Here is a 20831-nt window from a genome sequence, read left to right on the forward strand (position 1 = left end):
AGGAGAGGAGAACATGTGGGACCAGGAAGATTAAGTCGGGGGATCGAATAGATGAGAGCGAAAAGAAGAGATACCATAATAGAGGGAGCCATTATATGTTTAAAGAGAAAACTGACTCTATAGAAATGTCACCTGACCCCAACTAACAATCTGAGCAATAGTGGAAAGGCTCCATAAATGCCCTTCTCTGATAATGAGATTTATTAATAACTTATATGCCATTCTAGAGCCCTCATCTAGTAGCTGATGGAAACAGAAGCAGACAGCCAAACACTGCCAAACACTGAGCTGAACTCCTGGAATCCAGTTGCAGAGAGGGAGGAGTGATAAGAAAAGTGGTCAAGACCAGGCTATAGAGACCCACAAAGACAGCTGACCTAAACAAGGGGGAGCTCATGGACCTCCAGACTCATAGCTAGGAAACCAGAATTGTACCAACTCAGACCCTCTGAAAGTGGTTCTCAGCTAGAAGGTCTGGGCAGTCTAAGGGACCTCTGACAGTGGAACCAGGATGTATGCCTGGTGCATCAAAGGACTTTGGGAGCACATTGCCCATAGAGGTATACTTGTTTAGCCTAGTGGCGGGGGGGGGGGGGGGGGGAGGTCCTAGACCCTACTCCAAATGACTTGACAGATTTTGATGAACGCTCCTGAAAGGCATCACCCTCTCTGTGGAGTGGCGAGGTATGGGATAGGAGGGGGATCAGGGGGCATGGGAAGGAGGGAGGGAAAGGGAACAGGGATAAATCTCCTGAAACGGATGCTGGGTTTTCTTCAGTAATATATTTTGTGCTATGTTCTAGAAATCATGAGCTAAAGAGACCAACATGGCCATCAAAACAGATCAATAAATCAAACTGGCAAGTCATGGTGATAAAGATGGTCTAACAATGATTGCCTTAGACTACTGTGATGGGAGAGATTTTATGGCACCATTTTTAAGGCACCAGGTCTCAGGACACAAGCCAGTTCAGATTTAATGTTGAATTTTCAAGCTATTAGTATAGAGGAACTAGGCAAGAATGTATTTTTATGGAGTGTCAGATACACTCATTTATTTTTCTGATTGGAACTACTTTAGCATATGTTATCTCCTCCTTATAATTTGTAAGTAAATCGATGGTCCTCTAAGTCATTGCTAATATATGTAGACATCACACAGAGTGAGAAACATAATAACTATATCCATAGTTCTTATTTCCAGTGAGTTTACCACATGAGGGATAGAGATGGGACAACGCCTACAAATACAATAAATTCAAAGCTGTATTTTAGTACATAAATTTAAAGGGAATGCAAGGAACATTATGACAATGTTCTAAATGGCAAGGCTTGCTAGTTGTTTAGGACAGATTAGAACACTGAAAATTAAGAAGTCATATTTGTATGTCTTTAAGTTGATTAATAATATACTTCCTGAAAGAAATGCACAATTATGTGTGTGTGTGTGTGTGTGTGTGTGTGTGTGTATGTGTGTGTGTGTGTGTTGGGGAGATATCAGTAATATTTGTGGCATCAAGGGCATCTCACTAGACTGAACTCGAAATGGTAGCATGAATGGTAAGGCTAAATAGTGATATTTTTCCTGAGATGTTTGTTTGACATTTGTTCACTTAGCTAAAAATGACAAATTGAATGTAAAATTTCCCATTCAGAGTATTCATAAAAATCTAAAATACTGGAGTACATGTTTAAAAACTACATAGTGCTTGTGAGGATGAATTTGTCAAGAAATATGCAAGGTTTACATAAAAAAAAAACTACAGAATTGTATTGAATAAGATAGGAGAATATGGGGAAGTAGGGAGGAAACTCATATTTTTCAATGTGGGGAGAACTCATTAGAAACAAATTTTCTAATCTACCCCATAGAAAATATCAAGACAATTTAGTATTTCAAAAAAAGTGATACTTTAGTGGTACACACACACACTCATAATGAGTAAAAGCTTTAAAATAAACATAAACATGGTATGGGCGATCATTTTCTTAAACAAAATTACTACTAGCACAAAGTACAGATAAATATTAATGAATAATTACAGAGTAAAAATTTCAGATTTAAAAGCAGGAAAAATAATTTTACAAGTGTATGTAATATAAAGATATATAAGTACTTTATATTGTTCATTTCATAGTAGTAAAGCAAAAATTCCCCAAAATAATAAGGTTCATCCTTATTGATTTCATAAATATAGTACATGTACATATTAAAATGCTAGGCAATCATTATAATAACTAGAGACAGAATCAAAATTTTTACCAAAATGCTGTCATAAATATACCTGAAAATATAATGATACTATCCTATTTTGTCACACATAAATGTATTTACTATTAATTCTATACATATTTTTATATTAATTTTGCTAATTATATCCATATATATTTGTCATTTTTTATGGTCAGAAATTTTTTTTTTCAGTGTGTGTGTGCGTGTGTGTGTGTGTATGTGTGTGTGTGTGTGTGTATTTTGAGACAGGTTTCTCTGTATTGCTTTGTAGCCTTTCCTGGAACTAGCTATATTACCATGCTGGCCTCAAACTCAGAGATCCTCCTGCCTCTGCCTCCCAAGTGCTGAGATTGAAGGTGTTCACCATCAACACCCAGCCCAAAAAATTATTGTAATGGTGAGAAGAAAATAATCCAAATTTTTAATTGGCCTAAAATATGGAGAAAATTCTGTAGCAGAGAAATGTACTTGATTTACAAATAAAATTTAAGGAGCAACTGAAAGCTGTCTTACTCATTTCAATTCCTCCATTAGCAAATAAAAAAGTACTATTTTTCAGAACCCAAAAAAGCTGTTCCATAGTTTAAATTTCATCAGTTAAAAATAAAGAATAAATTTTGGGCTTCTGGTGTCTTCCTTTTGGGATAAATACTATGTCATAAGTCTAGAAGTAATCTGTGAAAAATTGATAACATAGTTTGAGTGAAAGACTTCTGCTTTCCAAATATATAACAGCAATCACATAAAATATATGTGTATGCAAAGAATATCATGCACATGGATGACCTATTTCTTCTAATTTTCTTCGTATCAATCCATGTGGAACTTAAAGTACATTTAAGATAAAGATATCATATGTGTTTTTTCATTTAAGCAGCATTTTTCTAAAACTTAGACATGAGTCTACTCAAACTGAAGTCTTTTGAATTGGGCTGAAACATGTGTAGCTCTTATTTTACAGAAACGGAAATGCTCATCACCAGAGCATTCTGAGACAGATGTCATACCATAAAAATGGCAAGTGTGATGTGAAGGGCTAATTTTTCTTTGCTCCAAAAGTCTCTCCTAAAATTTAATCAAAATCTAATTTCGTTCTTAATTCCCAAAATTAACGTTTACTTTCTTCTGAGCACATTTTGATTTGAGCAAGAACTAAATTCATTTCTCAGGAATGATATCTAATGCACAACAGCTAAGAAAAATGTAAATTATAATCTCCAATTTACTCAAAAATCCTATTGGGGCTGGAAGTGATAACGACTAGCAGAATTCATATGTAAATGACTGAACCTATGTGCTTTCACAGTGTAATTGTAATGAACTTGCTGGTTTTTTTGTTTTTGTTTTTTGTTTTTGTTTTTTTATTTTAAGAATGTGTGTTTAGCTTGGCTTATTTTTAGGTAGCTTTTCTTTTTATTTATTTATTTTATATAACGAAGTCCATTTAAATGAAAACAAACATTTATAAACAATATTTGGGAATTTGGGTGTCCAAACTACTTCCTGCTAGTAAGGGGCGCTGTCATGGGGGATTCTAAGAAGATGCAGAAATCCTGGCTGTAGTCTGTAAGGCTGCTTTGTCCAGCTGTTTTGAATGTAGGATCACCTGGAAAAGGATTTCTATTTTTGTTTCCACAGAAAATAAAAAGATATGGATTCCTTCCAGACTAATGTGGTTTGATCAAGCCAGACCGCCTGAAACAGAGTACCAGGTGATCCTAAATTCAGAACTTGCTGTTTTAAAACCTATTTGTTTCAGTTTTGTAGATAACCCAAAAAGTCACTTGTCAAGCTGGAGTGTAGACTCATACCCATCACCTTTGGAGAGTCTGGTAAGGGCACATCTACTCAGTTCTTAACAAATTCTTTTTCTATGATCTTTAGCTAATACTCTGCTCCCAGCACTTTCTGGAGCTAAACTCACAAAGAGAGCTGTATTATCCTAGTTATAATTAGGCCCTAGCTTCATCTTCTAACCTCTCAGTCCACATCCATAAAATGTGATTGTAGAATTTATTTCATAGTTTTTGAAAGTAAGAAACTATTTTAAAATTGTACCATACCATAAATGTTTCTCACTAAAACAACTTGTAAAATTAATCCTAATAATTTCCCAGTCACAGGTCAAAATTACAATTCCTTTCCCCATGTGATCCTTTCATTTTCTTTCAAACGAAAATGCTTTTTGTATAAAGTATCACAGCTTCAAAGAACAAAGAAAATCTACATATATTTTAATACATTTGATTCCACAATACCTAAATTTAAAAAGACAAAATCTGGGCATGGATTCATTGGTAGAGGGTGTGGCTCACATATGCAAGTGCTTAGGTAAAGTAAGGCAGAAGGGGAAAACAGAAACAGACAAATCGAAAGCCGACTGAGTTATACGCAGATCCTTATATAGTCCTTATTGCATATGTCATACATTTCATATTAAGTGACAGTCAGCTATAGTCAAAAACACAAGCCTTTTACTTAGGTAGATGAAGACATGCTACAGACTCCTGGGTAAAGGCCTGCTGTGTTCATCATTCCCTCAAACTATCCCACTCTCTTCTCTCTGTCTCATCTTACAACAAAGCAAAACAAAACAAAAAAAACAAACAAACAAACAAAAAAAAACAAAACAAAAAAAAAAATAAAACAAAAAACATGTGGATCTCAGTTAGAAGGTCTGGGCAGTCTATCCGACCTCTGACAGAGGAGCCAGGATGCATCCCTGGTGCAAGAAAGGACTTTGGGAGCACATTCCCCATGGAAGGATACTCCCTTAGCCTAGAGACACTAGGGAGATCCTAGGCACTACCCCAAATGACTTAACAGATTTTGATGATTCCTCCTGGAAGGCCTCACCCTCCTTGGGGAGTGGGTGGGGAATGGGATTGGTGGGGGGACATGGGAGGAAGGGAAGGAGAGAGAACAGGGATCGATATGTAAAATAAGAAAAAATAAATAAATAAGGCAATAGCAAGCAAATAAAAACAGCAAGCAAATGATGACTGGAGAATGAATACAGAAATGGTGATCAGAATTTAAGTCCTACTCATCCACAGCTATTCAATCATACTTGAAACTCTTGGTCATGCTGGAACTTTTGCTTATGGTTCTTCTTTAAAATGACCCATAGCGCATTTCATTCAAGACTAACACAGAAAGGAGTTCTTTGGGGGGGGCACATTTCAGTGACAGATCACACCTAGCTAACAAGCACAAAACTGGAACTTAGATCATCTACTCTCTGAGCAAATAAGCAAAGGAGGAGAAAAATAAAAGATTTCAAAAGTCCAACTCTTAAAAACTCAGCATGCTCACAATATATATATATATATATATATATATATATATATATGTATATGTATATATATATATATGTCTAAAGATTACTTTTGTAATTGGCCGAATGACTAGGTGCTCAATTGTATAGCTCATTGTCAATCTAATTTACCAGTCTCAAGAAACTGGAATAGGCAAAGCTCCATTTCAAGTAAACAAACCCTGCTTTGTAAGAACAGTGAACAACCTCTAAATATTTATTTCCAGTTTTAGCATTAGAGACTGCAAGGTAAGAAATAGTCATAGGAAACATCAAATACTTAATTTTCTCAATTAAAGTCCCTACTATCTAATGTTCCTGTTAACAAAAGAACATACAGAAAAAAGTGGACTGAATTTTACATGATTATTAACATGATTCCTATGTTCATGGAAATTGAAAAATTCTAAACTAATATTGAAATGAGTATAGAGTAAAAATATAACAGTCCTTTAAAAAAGAAAATCCTGTTTAAATATCACATTTGAGTATGTTTCATAAATATTACTGCATAAATACATGGACATACATTTATTGTTAGACTCAAAGAGCCTGAAGTTTTAAACCTCAATGGTGGTGGCCTTTATCATCATGTGTCTATGTACAGGTTACTCATTCAAAATTTAGTCTGTGTATCTACAAAATGAGCAGCTAATTTCTTCAGTTATTAGGTTAATTACACTGTGTAATGTAGCATGAGTTCTAATAGGTCTTAATAATAAAAACCCAGAATCAGATATTAGAGTAAATGCTGAGTAATCAGAGAAGTAAAGAAGCCAGCAAAAGGGGTGGCTTAGATCAAAGGGATGATCTTTCTCTAGAATCAATGAGCTCCCTGACTAAGTACAATGAGCTCCTGTCTCTTCCTGCCTTGTATTTCTCTCTCTGCCCAGCCATATCACTCCTATCTTCACATTCCTGGAGTTGGGATAAAAGGCAAGTGACTCTTAAGTACTGGGATTAAAGGTTTGAGCCACCACCCCCTGGCTGTTTCTCTTTTAGGCTTAATCAATCTCTTATATAGCCCAGGTGACTGAAATTACAGAGATTCTCCTGCCTCTGCCTCCTTGAGTGCTGAGAATAAAGGTGTGACACTACTGCTTAGCCTCTATGGCTAACTAGTGGCTAGCTCTGCACTCTGATCTTTAGGCAAGCTTTCTCTATTAAAGCAGAAATAAAATTTATCTAAAATAAAATAAATGGTTTTCTATATAGCATTAGGCACTGACTGAATTACTAGAAACAATTATCCATGACCATGGACATGTAAAATAAAGGGTGTAAAGATATTCAAAATTATATCCTATATCCTATAATAATTTTGATTACTATACTATGAACTTATATATAATGTATTTTAGGCATATTAACATTCATATATCTGAGTATTCATGTATATGGACGCATACACACACACATATATATATATATATATATATATATATATATATCATGTTTTTATACAAATGTCATTGCTCATCTACATGTGTGACTCCATGAGCCCCTTATGAAATTGTAACACTTTCACAAAATTAATATTTGTGATGGTTTTCACAGAAAATGCAGGAACATGAAACTGGCATTGTGGAATGGAGTTTTTCATTTGTATTTTTTATAAAAGATTAAAATGTGTAATAATTATCAATAGTAAATTTCCTACCAAAATGAAGTGATGGTTCAAAATAACAAAATCTATTAATTATCGGGTTTAAAGTGATATGATTTGTTGTATATCAATATGTAAATTGCACATATTGATATATAATATAACAGTGATTTTTATAATACTGTCAGATAACAATATGAAATAAATTATGTAAAATATTTACAAACATATTTACAATAGATACAGAATCACCATGAATATTTATACATTCATAATTATGAGAAACATTTATGAGCTACATTTATTATCTGAAATACTTAAATAGGAGACTAAAAATAATAGGATTCATATCAAAATAGAAATAGTTTCATCTAAATTTTAAAAGAAAATAATAGTGGAAAACTGAATTTTACTTAGTTAACTGATTGTACAATTATTTGTTTGATTAAAATGGCATTGTTGTGGTTTAGATTTGAAATGTCTACAAAAGTTTACATGTACTTCTCCAGTGTAAGGTGGTAACTGAAAGTAGAGCCTTGAGGAAGTGCAGTCTAGATGGAGAAAGACTGGTCTTTAGCAGTGTGACCTGCTCAGCTGCTATGACGAGAATTAGCCTCTTTTTCCAGGTTGTCTTTCCATGGGCTGATGGGCCACTACAGGCTCCAGGCATCAAGGACCAATGACTATGGGACTATATCCTTTGACACCACAAGCCAAGATAACATGCTCATGGTTCATTTAGGGAGGCTTCTATCATAGCAATGCAATGCTAAGTAACATAACTGCCATATAAAAACCTACAAATAGTTTAAAATGTTTTTGATTAATAGTTTTGAACAAATTTGGTACTGAAAATTTCTGATCTTTAAGGTGTCCAACCATTCAGGCCTTATATCTCAAAAATATTTATTTTTTAATTATGTGCACATATGTGGTGTGTGTGTTTATGTGTAGGTAAATAAACATGAATAAAAGTTCCTGAGGAGGCTAGTGGCATTGGAACTTCTGTGTTTGGAGTTACAGGCTATTGGGAGCTACCTGCTATGTGTAATGGGGATTGAAATTACATCCTCTGGCAAGAACAATACACTTTATTGTTGCAAAAGCTTTCATCATAGTTAGGGACTAGTCAATTATTTCGATTTCCTTTGATGGTAAAAAATATCAAATTCCCTCCTAATTTCACTGTAAACTAAAAAAATGACATCTCAGCTGGGAGGTGGTGGTGTACACCTTTAATCCTAGCATTTGGGAGGCAGAGTTCAAGGCCATCCTGGTCTGCAGATAAAGTTTCAGGACAGCTTAGGAATAATTTCTCTTGTTGCACAGAAAAACCCCATCTTGAGAAAACAAAAAAGGGAAAACAAGCAAGCAAAAAAAAAAAAAAAAAAAAGAACATCATCCCCCAACAATATCTGCACCTGTGATGATTGAGAGCTCTCAGACATGTGGAGTTCTGCCTCAAACCGATTTACTAACTCGGGTTCTGGGCACAGACTCAGAAGACATGAACACTCACATGGAATAGCTGGAGGGACACTCTGAATTAATCCTCAGCATTTCATTGTGCATTGTGTATTCACATCCCTGTCTCAGCATCTGAAATGATCTTGTCTCTTCCTTTCAACTTCTGCAATAAAGATGAATTCTATATTGCAAAGAGAGACTTAACTCTAAAAGGCAGCCCTGTAGTCAGCACTTGATGAATATTTTCCAAAAGACTGTCAATAACAGTCAAAAACAAGTTCAGCCCTAAGTAACTGCACTTCTTGAGATAGTTAGACATGTGCTGAGTATCAGAGTAACTTACAAAGGCTGGCCTTCCGATCTCTGGTCTTCCCTTCTGGCTTACTCATGTATCCCTTTCCTAAGATATACATTAATCCACCTTTAAAACTTCATTAATTTAATTGTTGCTGTTGTGTTAAAAGGAAATTTATATCATCTTCTATTGCCTGAGAATTACTTTTTAGCAAAGACCTCTTGGCAGGAAAATGGACACTAGGTGCCAACTTACAGAGCAAGGAAATAAGAATTGGCAATAAAAATGCCTATAGCACGTTAAAAAAATAATGCCAGAAAAAGTCAGGAGACAAACCACCTCTCCAGACTTCTCCATATAGATTGTGACAACCCATTTATCTCCTTTAGTAATATACAATATGGAAGAGTAATATAATATAGTACATATTTAGCAAATAAGATGCATGACTAGAAACATATACATTTGGTTTTATAACTTTTAAATCTCATAAACATTATTATCTTCTTTAATGACCATTTTAAATGCATATATATATATCATATATATTTCATACAAAAACATAGTAACTTTAGAAAAGTTCAGAATGCCCTATCTGTGTGGATATCAGTCAAACTCATACTGATACTTTGGTGCAATTCTCTGTTCTGCATATTTTGTATATCGTTATTAATGAAGCATAAAATTACATTATGTGCTCCTTTATTTCTTAGTTAATCAATTGCCATAATTGTATACATTTATTAAATAGATGCAACAGATTACTTTTCTAATATTAATCAATGAATGTTTGGTAAGTTCATGTGTTTGTACATCTACAAAATTTTAGAAAGAATACATGCAAACACTAGTTTGCCTTGGTGATAATGATGTTATGTATTCTCATTACTATAATTGTAAAAATGGTTTTGTCCTATTAAATTAAAATGGACTGTATAGTACTGTAAAATAACTAAGCACTGTGCAAAATATGAATAAGCACAATTATTAAAATGTAATAAACCCAAATGAAAGCAGTTTGAAAGAACTAACAAGGATGAAGTGGGTTTTTGTTTTTTGTATTTTTAAATAGTTCACCCACAAAAGACTTTTGAACATAATTAAGAATATCCACTAAACTTGCCTTACTTGCTTGAAGAAAAATTCGCTATTCTTAACACCACCAATTCTACAAGCCATGTTTTTGGTTTTCATAATTTAATGGTTGCATCTAGTAAATAGAAGCAAGAAGTGCTATTGAACACCTTAGGGTACACATGATAGCCCTTTACAAGAGTGGTATCTGATGCCAAATACCAGGAGTGCAATGCTCAGATACTTTGAATAAAAAACAAGAATGCATCTTTCAAAAATTAAACCTCCTTTCTCCAAAGTATTTTCTTTAACTCACATTCTTATGGAATACTGTAACTGTGTAATGGAGTAGGAGGAAAATAAAACATATATGATGCTTTTCTAAATCATGACATCAAAGAAATGTCCCTCCATCTGCTTTCTTTACAATATAAGCCCATAGTCAGATCCTTAATTTACCTCTCAATCAAGAAAAGCCTTGCTTAATACCCAGCAAGAGAAACATCAAAGAATACTGAAAGGATAGATTTTTAAATTGGAATTATTGCATGGAATGGATATTCAAAAACACATGCAAAATCTGAAGATTCCATGCTTGTGGTGGAATTGCATTTAAGTCACGTGGGAAAGGCACAAAAGGGTAGGAAATGAGAGTCTTGATAATGAATGAAGAAAATGGAAGGGGGTGGTCTTTTCAGACAGTGCTTGACCACATATTAAAATCATGAAAACAGTTTAAATCTTTTGACAATTAAGTCAACAACGTTGATGAAAATTATGTATCATAACATGGTAACATTTATGGGCACCTCTCTGACATCACTGAAGCACTAAAATAAAAGTAGACATGTCAATGACTGACACTCGTTAACAATGAAAGAATTTAACCCCATACAATCAGCTTCCTCCACTGCTTGAGAGCTTATATAAACCTTCCTTTAGTCAGTTGGCCATATTAAGTATACACTGAATAAAATACCTGACTAAAGGAATCACTTGTGTTAGAGTGAGGTGTTTTAAATATAGGACAAGGAGTAACAGTAACATCTCATAAATGACTGGTTATTTAATCTATCCAGTGTATACACACACACACACACACATTCTTCAGAAGAATTAAAATCAAAACAGTATCCTGGGAGATTGAAAATAATCAAAGAATTAGACTTTTTGTGTATGTTAAAAGGACAGTCTAAATGAGATGCTAACATTGAGAGAAGGGAAGGTGATTATTTGCTGCCTGTGTGACCTTGAAAAAGTCATTCTTCATCTCTGCATTTCAGGTTTCTCTTTTCATAAATAAGTTGATTGTAATTATCTGCTTTTCTGGGAGGTTCGGTAATGAGATAATTAGAAATAACACAATGACTGCATAAGAACTGAGTAAACAGTGGATATAATTTTATTATATTAACGAGATAGGGATGACTATAGTGATTGCTGAACACTGCACAGATGGTGGAGGAGGAAGACAGTGGGAAGAAGAGGATGGAGAAAAGAAGGTTGCAAACAATGGTAGACAGCAAGAAGAAGGATGGGAATAGAAAAGAGAAAAGGTTGAGGAGAAAGAAGAGAAGGAATGGATGAGGGAAAAGAGAATAGATAGTGAGGAGGAATAGAAAGTGAGGAGGAAGAAAATAGGAATGGAGGTAGACAGGAAATGTGAAAGAAGAGGAGGAAGAAAAGGAGGAGGAAGGGGGTGATTTGCCAATATTGAGTAGAAGAGCTACTTGCACGTAATTTGCTTAGAGATAATCCAAACTGTGGCCACTGAGTGTCATTCTTGCTTCCTGTTAGCCTCATGACCCCCTTACCTATTCCACAACTCTCATCTTGTCTCCTCTGTCTCACAAGAAAATGTCTCCTGTGGTACAGAATATGATAGTCTTCAGTCAAGAAAGGTTCAGTTTCTCAGACTATCTACTCAATCATTTTTCCGCTCTTTCACCTACTGACTCCTGAAGTATTTCTTCTCTAAAGTGCATTTTTTTAAAATGCAAGAGACAAACCACCTCTCCAGACTTCTCAAAAGTGCAGTTGGCATCCAATCACTAAAAGGCTCCCTTTGTACTTTGTTCATATGTTCCTGTCACCATGATTGAGCAATAAGTCTCGCAACTTCTCTAAAATGATCCTGATAACACCTGACCCAATTTACCACTTGCTTCTTATTCAAACTCTCAAGTGCATCAGCCTCTAGGACAGTCATTGAGGTTTCTTACACCAGTCCCTTCTTGGCTACATCTTAGCTGGTGATCAAACTCTTTTCTGAACCCCTTTCCTCAGTCTGCCACTGAAACTGCAGTGCTCACAGACACCTACCTTTACCTCCCCCACCTCTCCTCTTTCTCTTCATATGGTTATAAGTCTCACTCACCTGCCACAGTGTTCCAGTTCATCCTCAACCACTCTTCTCTATTGTAGGCTTCCATTTCTCAATCACCTATCAGGTACCCCCACTTGAACACTGCATGCATATAGGAAACTCAGCATTACCTAAACTGAACACTGAACCATCAGCTAAGGCTTCACCCTTCTAGTCTCCACTGTCTTTCTTATGTCCTCCATAGCAACAAATGACACAGACTTCATCTAAACCCTACCATTTCTCATCCGTAAGCAAATGTAGTTTTTTGTTTTGGGTTTGTTTTGTTTTGTTTTTTAACTTTCTCCATTATGGTCATATCTTCACTCACCAATGATTCCCAGCCTGCATAGTTGGTTTTCATATCTTCTTTGCTTCTTTAGACCTTAGGCCTTTCTCCACTCTTGTTCACTTCTTAAACTTCACAACCATCTTCCATATGTTTGAGTCAGACTATGTAACTCTGTTAAAATTTTTCCATGAGTGCTTACTCTCTTTGAAAAAAATAACACACTCTTGAGTAAGACAGGCAGGCAGGCAGGCAAACAGACACACACACACACACACATATACACACACATGCATGGCACATGTGAACACGCCTACTCTGCATCATCTGATCACTGCCCATGACTATATCACTAACTCTTCACCATGGTCTCCAGGACCCCACCAGCTTTTTAAAAGTGACCAGATAAATCCCTGACACCATTTCTATCTCCATTACCATATTCTCTTTTATTAGTTACTTTCTAGTTTTTCTTCCTTCTTGGAACAACTATCCATAGATCTCTAACTCCATTGTGACTTCTATGTAGTTCATCATTATTCTATATTTCTACATAATGTTCTATCCTCCTTCAAAGTACTTACAACTTGACATTGGGATTCACTCTACACATTTTAAATGGTGCATGTCTTCAAATCAAGCACTATGTTCTATGCTCTATTTCTTCACATATACATTATAGGTCGTAATAACAAACTTCTGCTATGAAAATGAATTCTTCATTCAATGCTGGAAACTTCACATACTGGCAGAGGCAATATTATTTGTTTTGATGATATTCATCAACATGATAGAAGTGGGCAGGTGAACTATGTAGCAAATAAGCCAACTTGACATACCAAATACTAAATGAGCATTGAAATTAAGAAGTGACAAAAGACTGAAAGGAGAGAGAGAACACTAGGCACCTGCTTGGCTGTTCAACAAAGGCCTGAAAGAAAAGGTAAGACTTAGACTAAGCAAATGTAAGAACAGGTGGCAGAGTTGAAGAGTAATGCACACTCAAATACAAAGTTACATGAGGCCAGGGGCTAGGTAATTTTGTTTCTCTGTCCATCAGGTCTTACACACATTTTGCTTATAGTAACAGCTAAATAACTAGTTCTTGAATGGAATTTTAAGCTGTGCAGCTGGCCATACAAGAAACATCTGTATATTTTTAAAACATTACTTCTCTTCATTTGCCATTCCATAAAAAGGTAATTTTGTGAATGTGTTTACTAGAACTCTTTCCTGAAAAGTGAAATATTGCTTCAGTTGGTTGGCAAATGTGCCATTTCAAAATGAAGAATCTGCCTCAAATGAAGAAAAAGCTATTTTGGTCTATAATTCTCAGAGCCAAATTTGAATCGTAAAATGCACTTTTCATCAAAGAATCTTAACAAAAAGATTCCTGCCAATTTAACCAAGACATCTAAAAATGTTTCATTCTAGAGCCAAGCATCCTGCTTAGCAGCATTCTGACTGAGATCATATTTTCCAAACATCTTCTTCTGGGTGATGGTCACCCGAGTCAAGAGCCTGCCACACTGTCACCACCCTCCTATAACTCAAAATTACACACAGCTCAGAAATTTGGGGCTTCATTAATGTTTTTTTTATATTTCAAAGTTTTCCTGAAAGTTTTCTGTTTGTAACAGTTACCATAACAAATAAGTGTAACTAGAGATATGTGTAACTTGGAGATGAAAGTCAATTAAATATGCCCTTTTCATTTCAACCATGGAGAAACTGCAATTTGATGAGGTGCATGACTATTGCACAGGAACATAGGGCAGCAGCAGGAGTGAATACTGAGTACCATGAATACTTGCCTAGCTTTCACCCATCATTTAGTTAAGTGCATCCAATGCCATTTGACTAATTCTGGTAGTTATCTCGGAGAGTAAACAGAACTATTGCTCTATTTTGACACTTAAGGAAACTGAGACCTTTATGACTGTAGACACACTCAGTGTGACTAAGAAATGGAGATGGCATCTAACAACTTTGAGCCAATTCAGGATCTTTCTACAATTGTTATCTGTAAAACAAAGCAAAGCAAAACAAAACAAAACAAAAAATAACATCAACACAAGTTTTATTCCTTTGGTTCAAATGAGTGAATGGTCTAGGGAATCTCATTCTTCAAAGGAAGATGTACCATAACAATAGTTACAGCTACTAGATACTAGTTTACAAGAGAAATTGAAGAAGAAATATGTGTACTAATCAACTTTGAGATTTCACTTAAATAATCAACCATTCTTTTGATACTAAATATAACTAAAACAGCCCAATACTTGTAGGCCTTTGTACAATTTGCAATGAAAATCTTATATTGAGCTACCAATGGGGGTCTAACTCATCTGTTGCTTCCAAGAGAATTGCCATATTTAGAAACAAGGTAATAGCAACATTTGCTACAAAAATATTCTTTGGAAGATTAGTTTTAGGTCACCAAGACTGGTAGATGAAATAAATATGTTTTTAGACAGATCCAAGTGTGTTTGAACAAATCTATGAGTGTCAGCATTAAGCTAAGAAAGGAATCTGGCTTGGAAATTTTCACACTTGCTTCAAATCATTAATGCTACAATGTTGCCCCATTTACAAGCTGACATTTATTTTTGCACTTTCGACATCCCATGACTTCTCTGCAACAGTAAATAGCTCAAAGTGATGACACCCTGCCTCAGCTGGATCTATATTTTGACTAGCAGGTCTTGACATTGTGTCCACCTCTGATACCACTCCAAAATGATACTTGCAGGGGAAAAATATCAATGAAATTCATGAAGAAAATAAAAGTTCACCACTCTACCCCATGTAAGGATGTAATACACCCAAGTCCTTACCTAACCACTTGGAGTAACCTGGTGTCAGTCATTTAGTGAGCACTGCTTCATCTTTTAGATGCTTTTTCTTATTTTTTTTCTGTAAATTATTATTTTGTGATGTTTCTAAAAATTAGTTGGTAAAATAATATTTTATTGCAGAAGAGGAACATAAATCAAAAAGAAAATAGGTGAGATACAAGTTTGTCTAATGCAAACACACTTTGAAAACAAAAACTTAATTGATTTCTATATAACTTTCAAGTTAGCAGCTTAACGATTCAATTTAGAGTCAAGTACCTGGGATTATGGAAGTACCCAGATTAGAACATTTTCTATTTTTATGTTCATATTCAAAATATGTAAACGGGTGGAAGACTTCTCAGATCCCACAAAAGCAAATATTTGCATGTTTGAGAAATGCCTTTCTTCTGTATGTGTATACCATATAATACAAACAATTATTACAGTGTGATTTCTGTTATTAAGCCACTACTGAATTGATTATCACCCTTGATTTCTGAAAACGATCAAAATCTTATGATGCCTTCAGATCATTACTGCCCAGCACCCGTGATTGGTATATGAGTTGCCTCTTTGATTTCTGGGAATCTGGGATCTTCTGTCAAGTTGAGATGAGAGCCAGGCTAAATCCTGGCTTCAAACTTCTTGAGTTAATTAGTATGTCCTAAATTTCATGTCTCAATGACTGGCTTAGAAGTGTTTGTATAAAAGATTACACATTTCAACTACTTCTTTAATTATTTTTAAGGCCACTTTTAAGACAGGAGGATAGGAGGATGTCCTATAACAATTTGAAATATGCCCTGTTCTATCAGATCTGGAAGGAATACTAGAATATTACATTGAGATTCAGTCTGTCTAGACAGACTTTCCAAAAGGGAAAAACTGGTTGAGAGCAAAAGAGAGGAGAGAGGGAGAGAAAGAGATAGAGATAGATAGATAAATAGAGAGAGAGAGAGAGAGAGAGAGAGAGAGAGAGAGAGACTCACTTGAGAAATGCCCCTGAGTTAAGTGGGGGAATCTGGGACACTTGCCCTTGTCATGAATGTCCGCAATGCTCCAACATGGGCAGCAGGGGGCGCTCCTGCATGAAGCACCCCCCCTCAACTGATTCTCTGTTGAAGAACAGAGGTTCTTCCCACACCCCTCTTTCTTAGTGCTTATTCTTCATCCAAAGAGGTACTGAATGTGGCTGTCAATAACGTGTATGAGCTTGGTACATATGATATAACATTGCAGGTTCAATAAGAAAGGACACTTGTTATTAAGCTTGCATTTTGGAAACAGTGTCCAGCTTTTCTTTTATCTCACTGGGATAGCAGAAGGGGTTAAAGGAGATGGAGAGCAGGTGGAGGTGGGGATGCTGAATGAAGTTAAGTATAAAGAGGCTTTTTCCCAAAGCAACAAGTGGGCATCAATATTCCAGGATCAATTACTTAGTCGATTTGTAATAGTTTAGTTTGTAAGATTCTAAGATTCCCTAGCACATTCAAACCCTCCTTTTCCCATGACTGATCTCCAAATCCAAATCACTTGACAAACTGAGGTGTCCAAGAAGCTGTGACAACCATAGATTCTGCATGGGGCCTCCAGCATATTGCTGCCTTTTACAAACAAATGTGTGATGTCTTTTACTCACTCTGTATCGAGTCACAGTGTTGACTCCAAATTGGAAAAAAGTGCAATGAACCAAAAGTTGTTCTGTACCTATATATACATGAATTCCAGGGCAATGTCCCCGTACTGTGCATATATTCAAGCAAGCTACACCCCCATGGCTGCACTCTCCCATTCCCAAATGAAGGATTGCAGCTATTAACATTACTACTCACCATATTGACTTCAGAGACCATATCAATGCTGGCAATATCAATGTTCATTCCTACAGCCACAGGGGGACCTGTAAACCAAGATGATGAGCCACGTGACTTTTTAGAACTTAGTCATTCATAACCAGAGTTGTCACTGGGAACCCTACAGAACCCCCTCTCTAAAGGTAACCCTCATGTTTGTCTCTTTCCTACTTCTTGGCAAGAAGAGTGGGGGAATACTCTTCTAGGGGTATGTACACATGTGTGGATGGTATAGTGATTCCAGCTGTGTCTATACATGTCAATGTCTCAGCCTGTGAATTCATACAAGTGACAGCAGCAGAAGAATGTTTTTGCCCTGGGAATGTGTGTGTATTACATTGAAACCCCCTCTTTCTCGTTTTGTACCCACACACTTCTGTGTGTAGGTTTTAACTCTTTAGTTCCATTAAGAGTCTGAAACAAAATTCAATTTTCACACTAGCTTGTCTGGAGCTGCAGAGACAGACAGAAAGAGAGAGGGAGAGAGAGAGAGAGAGAGAGAGAGAGAGAGAGAGAGAGAGAGAGAGAGAGAGGTCCATTTCCCTCAGCTATCTCTATTCTGCATCCCCCCAGACCTGAGTTTTTCATGTCTGGATTATGAACCACTTTAAACCACTCTTCCAAAGTAGGTGGGCACAGAGAGTTGAGGCCACCTCTCAGCCAACTGCCTACACATCCTGTCCTCAAAAATACATTACAAGATAGCCCTGGGCACACCGTTAAGCAAACTTAAGAGGCTTGTGTTTTAGGAAAGCTCAGACTGGAAACAAAGATTTATCATGGTGAAGGAGATGAAAAGCGGTTACCAAGTCTGATTACACGCAGAGGGGATCGTTCTTGAAAGAACTCTCAAGTGCTGGACAGTAACAAGCTGACTTAAGTTTAGATCGTTTCTCAGAATGGTAACATAGGGAAACATTCCATACAGCACATGCACCCACAACTAAGGAGACAGAAGAGAGCGCACACAAAGCCCAAAAGACAGCTTTCGGCTGGAGCCGGGCTGTTTCTTATTTGCAAGGCAATTTCATTACCTCCAAAATCTGGTCTCAGGCGAATGTCATAGCCTTTCAACAGTCTGTCCACCGTCTCTTTAACCAGCGACATATTACTAGGGTCATTGACACTAAAGAAAAAAAATGACAATAAACAGGAATGAATAAAGAAGCCAGCACGGCATCTTCAACAGCCCTGCTCACATAGAGGTATGCAGGCAGAGCCCTGACAAGTGAGAAAGGAAAATACACTTACCTCTGAGCACAGACAGCGGCGATTATTAAGGGAAACGACCAAATCCCAAAGTAGCCCCTTTTCCGGACTCTCCACATCCCTTTAGTTTTTGATGGGATTGAGGGATTCACTGAAGAGAGGAGATCCAACTTAGTCTGCCCAGTGCAGTAATTCTAATGTGGAGCGCATGCGCACGGCGTACCAAAACATCAAAGGGGCAGCGGCGGCTGCTGGGGACAGAGATTTCCTTGTTTAAGAAAAATTAAAGGGGAAAAAGGAAGAAAAACGTATATATATATGCAATATATACATGATTGAATAATATTAAACTGTCACCCCAGAAGTGCCAACCAGAGTTGAATCTTTGTTGTCTTATTTTCTTTAAGACAAAAGCAAGGAGAGCGTCTGGTAAGTTTCTTTTGTTGCAGGAGGTAGTTTTGCACTTCACGTGTGTGTGTGTGTTGTGTGTGTGTGTGTGTGTGTGTGTCCTTAAATATGGAAAATAAAGATTAGAAGATGTGGGGTGTAAAGGCCGGGAACGAGGCAGGAAGATAGATGGGTGCCTTGGAATCCTACTCTTGGTCTAAGCAGGTTGAAAGGGATGAGGAGTTGAACTTTATTTCCTTAAGAATAGCAATCCCCTGCCTGGGACAAGTGGAGGAGGTGGGGGTGGGAGCTCTGAGAGTGGGGAGGGGAGCAGTGGGAACTGGAGTCCGAGGAGGAGAAAAAAAACCAATGGGAGGAGTGCTGAGCAAACGTTGGATTTTGAGCGAGGGGGGTGGGGAGTAGATTGAGAATATGAAAGAATCAGAAAGGGGGTGAGAAGAAAGGGGAAGGATGCAGGAATTCAAAGATGCTAGTCTTTCCTGGGAGCCAAGGAGCAAGCTTTTTCTTCACTACTCACGAGCGATTTCTTTTTCTTCCTTCTGCTCACCCTTTGCCCCCTATTCCCAAAGAAGAAAACCTCAGGGTCCTGGTTTCTGGCGTTGTGACGTCCCTGACCCGCTAGCCTGACTATTTATAGCAGGAGGGGGAGGGGGCGATGGGAGCAGTCAGGCAAAGGCATCTCTGGGTTTGGGTCTGACTCGGCACTGGGAAATTTTAAACCGGCAGGGCTAGGTTTGACTGAGGGACAAGAAGGTGGGGGCGTGAGGGACAGAGGGGTGACTGAAGCTACAGCACAGGTGCCTGGCCAAGAGGCATCAAGCGCGAGGGCGGGTGGCGGGGTGGGATGCGCTCCTCCAGTCCCTCACGCCACACACACACACACACACACACTCACACACACACACACACACACGATCACGGTCCCCGCCACCCGCCACCCGCCACTCCTTACCTCACCCTCCTAAGCTCGCAGCCCACTACTGTGGCCCAACAGAGCTGCACCCCTGCCGCTCCGCTCTGGCCAGCTGAAACTGCTCCTCTCCAAGCCCGCTGTTTCACAGAAGGCAAGCACAATGAAGGGGCTCGCTAGACCGCCTGAGACTCCAAGCCACCTATCTTCATGCCACCACTTCCCTTCTTCCTTTTCTTAGCCCCTTTCCTACTGCCCCGGGCACATCATCACCACCACCAGACTGAAACTCAGTTCATAGAAAAAAAATTATTTCCTCTGCCCAGGGCGGGGGAAAGAGGGTGCGGAGAACATCAGGACTGGTGTGCCCGGAGTCGTGTTCTTTGGCTTATCTTGGGGGGGGGGGGGGAGGCAGGGCAGGTGCTCCAAATACCCGAAGCACTCCTTGGTGAGTTAGTGGGAAAGGTGGAGCTCAACCCTGGGTTCTGGACCCCAATACTCAATCTGTATCTACTACGGAGCATTATTATCATTTACCGAGAGTGCCTACTATGCTCAGAAAACCATGCTTATTAGATCGAAGTTGACTCTTCAACGTCCCCATTTTATGGATTTACAAACTGTCACATAGAATCTGACGAACAAGTCCAAGGTCATTCGGGTGAAGAGTGAAAAGCAAATTGCGCTTTTAAAATGGTGTTTCTAACCCTTAGACTAGACAACATCAACTCTAAGCCCATGGCTAGCTCCTTGCTGCCACGCGGGGGACCTCCAAGAGCCTGCAGCGCTTGTGAGACAGAAAGCACACAGATCATACCCAGCTGGTGGTCCAGCAGTTCACTGCTGAGAGCAGTAACCCAGTGCTCATAGGGTCCAAAACTGGTATGGTATTGCAGGTTCCCAGCTGAAGCCAAGTCCAGCTTCCCTCCTGACCCACATACTACATGCCTGCATGCCCTCCCCCAC

At 37.7% G+C, this 20831-nt stretch overlaps 1 protein-coding gene across 1 annotated transcript in view; it reads right to left on the reverse strand.

The window, feature by feature from the left end:
• The window catches only part of Gabrb2 (gamma-aminobutyric acid type A receptor subunit beta2), a 222549-nt gene extending 202421 nt beyond the window's left edge, over positions 1–20128 (reverse strand). Inside the window, exons 1-4 of the mRNA XM_051180932.1 lie at positions 19908–20128; positions 18590–18795; positions 18373–18464; positions 17318–17385 (exon numbers count right to left, since the gene is read on the reverse strand). Of these exons, the coding sequence (XP_051036889.1) occupies positions 17318–17385; positions 18373–18464; positions 18590–18666 (237 nt within the window). The 5' untranslated portion in view covers positions 18667–18795; positions 19908–20128. The remainder of the gene's footprint in view (positions 1–17317; positions 17386–18372; positions 18465–18589; positions 18796–19907) is intronic.
• Positions 20129–20831: the final 703 nt, after the last annotated feature.

Source organism: Phodopus roborovskii, unplaced genomic scaffold (genome assembly GCF_943737965.1).
Source record: "Phodopus roborovskii unplaced genomic scaffold, PHOROB, whole genome shotgun sequence".
Lineage (NCBI taxonomy): Eukaryota > Metazoa > Chordata > Mammalia > Rodentia > Cricetidae > Phodopus > Phodopus roborovskii.